The 5,363-nt window shown below is 42.8% G+C and overlaps 1 protein-coding gene across 1 annotated transcript in view; it reads right to left on the reverse strand.

Moving 5' to 3' along the window:
- LOC102673139 (mannosyl-oligosaccharide 1,2-alpha-mannosidase IA-like) overlaps positions 1–5,363 on the reverse strand; it is a 151,544-nt gene that overhangs the window by 3,145 nt on the left and 143,036 nt on the right. The window contains exons 6-9 of the mRNA XM_006610231.2: positions 4,198–4,411; positions 1,078–1,302; positions 719–924; positions 1–190 (exon numbers count right to left, since the gene is read on the reverse strand). Of these exons, the coding sequence (XP_006610294.1) occupies positions 1–190; positions 719–924; positions 1,078–1,302; positions 4,198–4,411 (835 nt within the window). The remainder of the gene's footprint in view (positions 191–718; positions 925–1,077; positions 1,303–4,197; positions 4,412–5,363) is intronic.

A 5,363-nucleotide genomic window follows, 5' to 3' on the forward strand; every position in this document is an offset into this window, starting at 1 on the left:
GCGTCTCGGCGAAAAAGTAGCTCTGTTGGACGTCGTCCTGTGGCGGATCGACCAGGTAAACATTGTGGAGTCCCGTGAACCCCCCTGGAACACGGCAGTATTTCTCGAGAGCTTGAACGGCCTCCCATCCCCATTCACGGTACTTGGGATCCTTTGTCAGCCGCCACATCACGAAGTACGATTCGAAGGTCTGAAAGAAAAATATTTTTACCTCGGAATTTGGCGAGCGGCCCCCGTTTGTCCCGTCGAAATCACGCGAAAAAGAACGGATTGAATATTTCAGCTTTCATTACCGGTCGAGAAAACATCCGGAAATAAATGCTGAAACGTTCCTCTCAGCCTCCCGTTTCTTTGCTCGCCCCATCGCTTCCAATGGAATGCTTGGTTTAAAACGACTTATGCATCTCTCTTTTCTTTTTTCTCCCCCCTCATTCTCGTTCAACGATACGCATTCTCGCACGAAGAATCGAAGAACAGAACAAGTATTTACTTCTGAATTGCTCGTTTCGATTGTATTTCGAACAAAAATGGAGCGAAGGATCGAGACTTCCCTTCGAAGTCTCGTGAAGTTTTTCGAAGGCCAGGATTCCTCTTCTGTTTCTTAATGTTTTTCAAACATTTTTATCTTTATTTCCGTTTATTCTTTCGATTATATTTGTTCGATATCCCTTCTCTTTTACTCAAACAACAAAAAAAAAAAAAAACGTAACCTTCTTACCTCCGGCCGAAGGATGTAGTATTTCTCGCCGTTCTTCAAGCTCTTCGCCTCGTTCCCCTCGATGAAATGGAAGGCTTCGGGGCCGAGTTTCGTGTAACTTCGATCGTAGGACTCGTGGCACGTGTTGGTGAGACCGGCGGCTATCGTCATGTATCTATCGGACAATTCGTTTTGCAATGTTTTCGCGCCTAACGCGAACATACCACCTGGGGAACAAGCGAATCAAATTTCTTCTTTTTTTTTTTTTTTTCTCTCGAGACGAATACGAATACGAATTGGAATATAATTCGTTGCTTCATTTTTTTTTTATTATATATTTTTAAATTTTATATTGGAAAGGAAAGGATTCAAAAGCTCACCGGCGAAACACGCCAGATGACCCATTTTGTGTTCCAGCCTGTCGTACTTCAAGTCCGACACGTAGAGCAGCTTGCCCTGCGACGTCTTGATCATGTGTTGATCTATGGCCACGATCGCCTCGTCGTACATTTGCCGGGCCTCGACATCCTCCTTGCCGGATTGGATCCACGCTTTCAGAAGATATTCGTAGAAACTGTCACCGAGCCCTCCCAGCGACATGTGATCTGTCGAAAAGAATGCTCTTATTTTTCTACAATAATTTTTCGATCATCGATCCCTATTTTTATATTAGAGAGAATGATATAACAGTGATAATAAGATTTAACGTGGAGAGGCATCGTACAACGCGTTGAAAGACGAATCTGACGATGCGTATAAATTTCCAAAAGATTCCAAAAGAATTTATTCATGATTCTATGATTTCAATGATAATAAACAAGTTGACAGGAACAGAGATTGAATCATTTCATAAGAACGATATCAAGTAGGATAAAGATCCTATAAATGATCCAGATGCATTAAAATAATTCAATAATTCGTGAAAGGTTTACTTGAAGCTCAAGATGGATAAATAAATTTCATCCCCGGAATCAAATTCAATCCAAATTCTGTGGAATTAATTTATGAAATCACGAAGAGGGAAGGAAGGAGCAAGCTCGTTATTAAAACAACTCGCGAATTCCTCGCCATTCCTCTTAAGCTCATTATACGTTTGAAAAGGTGGACGGAGAATACTTGGAAAATCTACTGGGTCCGGGGGTCCCTGTCGACAAGGGGTTTATCTTGAGACAACAATCGAGAGACATCTCGAAATTGGAAGGAGCTATCCGTTTCATAATTCTCTTCGTCCAATTGGGGGAGGAGGTAACTTTTCCTCATTGAATTAGAAACAAAGAGGGGAAGGAAACGAGACGAAGGGGAGGTGAAACGCTTCTCTCAGCCACTCTCAGTCAGAAAGAGAGAGAGAGACTCACTTCTTCTTCGACACATCTTTTTTTCTTCTTCTTCGTTCGCATTCCACTCCATTCAACTTAACCCTGGCTCTCAGCAAAGTCCTCTTCTTAAAAGCCAAATTCCAGTGGCGGATTAATAAACTACGATCATCCTCATCTTCGTGGAAAATCGTGGGAGGACGTGGCCTATTACGAGGCAGGGGTGAATTTGGACAAGGTCCTCGAAGGTGAGGGTAGGAAGAGGGATGTACAGTCGGTGCACGCGAATATATCCGCGAGGTTTCTGCACGGAGAAGAGGGTTTGCTACTCCGACAACTCGTCTGGGACAAGGGTGCAGGGAGACAAAGAGCGAGTCGAGCTCGGTTTTTTACTCTTCCAGCGTTTCCTCCGTTTTCCTCCAACCCTTTCTCGCTCAAAACCACGCTCGAAGGGATCGAAATAGAGGGAAGAAGGTAAATTGTTAGGAGAGATTTTCAAACAAACTGAGGTGAATTTTTCTTTTCTTCTTTTTTTGCTCGAATCTCTTTGAATTTCTCTCTTTCTTGTTTCGCGTTTATCACCGGAGAAATTAGAATAGAGAGTTAAAATCAAACTCGAATATTCAGGAAAATCCTCCTCGAGTGCGTTGCTTCGGGAATCGATTCCAGCTGCTCTCCCTCCGTTCGCAAACACGACGAGGAGATTTCTACCTGGCCGGGGTAATTAGCTTTCCCCTCCCGCGAGTAGCCTCGTGATTCAATAGAACTATAAATTTAAACAGGAAGCCCCCGTTCCTTCCATCGTGGATAAAGGAAAAGGGGGCGACGGAGCGGATGAGAGGACGGAAAAAGAAAAAGGAGAAGTAGGAAGGGGGAAGAAAGTAAATAAGTAAAAAGATGGTGGGGAGGAAGGGGATGTAAGAAAAATACAAGAGCGGACGAAGGGGGTGCAAACTAGAGAGAGAGAGAGAGAGAGGCAGATCCAGATGATAAATATTCGTCATACGACGGAGGAAAATACAAGGTGGAACAAGCAGGGAGGGGAGAAGAAGAGGATTTAGCGGCCCGAGGGGATGCGAGCCGTGTGATAAATGCGATATTCGGTGTGCAAAGAGCGGCCACCTCTCTCCTCCCCTCTTCCTCCCATGCAGGCGGAAGCGCAAAAGGAAGCCGAGGAAGCAACACCCTCCTCCCTCTCTATCCTCAGCCTTCTGTCGCGTCGAAACTATTCCACCGATATAATTGATAGCCGTCAGATTAAAAATCTATTTTGCCTTGAAATTGTCGGGGCTCCCGAGAGGAAGATTTATTAAATGAAATTACAGTAATAAAGCATCGGGCCGCATTTACATCCGACATTGATCGTTGTTCCACGTCTCTCGCTCCTTTTTACCCCCTCCCTCCTCCTCCCTTTCTCCTCCAAAGATTCCTCGACCGACTCTTCCCTTCTTCTTTTTTTTTCCTCAGGATCGTCGAACGCATCGACGATTTTCTCGTTTCTTCGGTTGTTTCTTCAGGACGAAAACTCGCCTAAACGTTTTCCCACGTTTCGAGAATTAACGCGCATAATGGTCCCTCCTCTTAGCCAAGGTTCCTCCTCTTATTGGAATGAACGAAATGAAATTTATTATTGCACGAGAAGGAATAATTAGGCCTCCGATGTTTTTGCGGGCGAAGCAACGATCGTTGCCGCCGGAATTGATGCGGACGATGATTTAAGTTGCTCGGGAATGGGATTACTCGGCTATGCTGTATATAGTGTAGTCGCAACACCTTGCGAGATTTATCGTTGCTATTAAGAGGTTCGTCTTCTCTCTCTCTCTCTCTCTCTTTCGTGGTTAAGTTGCTCGACAAGGGGAACACGTATCGGGTATGAATGAAACGGAATTTAATTTGTTGCTACGTATTTCGAAAAATAATTTTGATTGATATACGTCTCTTAACTGCAAAATTTGTCCTCCTCAACTTTTAAAGTGAAGGTAACTTCGAAAAAAAGTTTTAAAATATATGAAACAACACAAAATGAATAAAAATAAATTAGAAACAAGTTTAATTTCTTCTTAGCCTTCAAATATTTGGATTGGAAATTTGAGATCTAATATAATAATCAATCCTTGAAATTTTTCCAGGTATCTTTCTTAGTGTTTAGATGCGCAAAAAATAAATAAATGAAAAAAAGCAACTCACGTTGGCCCCATTTCCCCGTCTTCGGATGAATATAGTTTGGATACAGCCCCTTCGGTTTCTCCAGATTCTTCAGCACCTTCCTCACGTTCTCGACCTTGCTCTTGAAAACCGGATTCCCAGTGATGTCGCTTAAATAGGTGAATTCGAGGTGCATCGTGCCAATTTCGGACAGGATGCTACACCCGCTGCTCGCCCACCCGTAATTCTTGCTCGCCTGAAAATTTCCAAACCGTTTCTCCAATTAATTCGACGAGTCGAGGATGGATAAAGAGAGAGATAGAGAGAGAGAGAGAGAAGGGAAGGGATGTTTCGCGAAAGGCGAGGAGAGTAATCAGTGACGAAAGTCGGTTGAATCGAACGGATCCAATTAAACGGAATAACAAAGAACGGCCGGTGTCTCGTGTTTATAGAGACGGTTTCGAAGCGAATACGGATCCGCCAAGATAAATATTAACCCGAGACCGTGGAAAATTACCGGTACAGCCATATTGAAAACGATCCCCTCGAGAAATTTGATCGAATTTTCGCCTCGAAAGAAAGATAGATACTCGATTGCCTTTCAGAAGAAATCTAACTGGTTTTTGGTTAACTTGGTTTCTCGAGGAATTATTTTAAGATATCGCGGATTTCAGATCGAATTAGATAAATTCGATGATCAAACGATCGACGCGTATCGACTTTTTTCTTTTTTCCCCAACAAATGTGAAAAGATTTTGCACGAATCGTTTTGAATTTCCCGCATTGAATGTGTTAAAACAGAAGAGTATTGAGTTTATTTGATACGCTGATTTTTATTAGATTGGTATTTCTTTAGAAAACGTAGGCAATAGTATAATAGTGAAGGGTTATTTCAATTGCAAATATATATATATTCTCCGCAGAAATTTGTAAATATCTTGGTAAGTAAAAGGGATCGAAATTGATTTCGACATTTATTTAGTGCACTTATCGTGTCCGCGCGAAACAAAACAGTTTCAATCGGATTTCCATTCGAAGGGGCCAAGTTTTCCAGCCGGATTCCAGCGGACCACGATTTTCACGGCGTTACACCATTCTCACCAGGAGGGGAGGGTGAATGGAAAAAGCCGTCGGAATCGGCACTCGTGTCGTTCGGCGCGAAAAAATTGGATGGAAAGGGGATGGATGAAAAAAAAAAAAAAAAAAGA

This window comes from Apis dorsata, unplaced genomic scaffold, assembly GCF_000469605.1.
Source record: "Apis dorsata unplaced genomic scaffold, Apis dorsata 1.3 scaffold_70, whole genome shotgun sequence".
Lineage (NCBI taxonomy): Eukaryota > Metazoa > Arthropoda > Insecta > Hymenoptera > Apidae > Apis > Apis dorsata.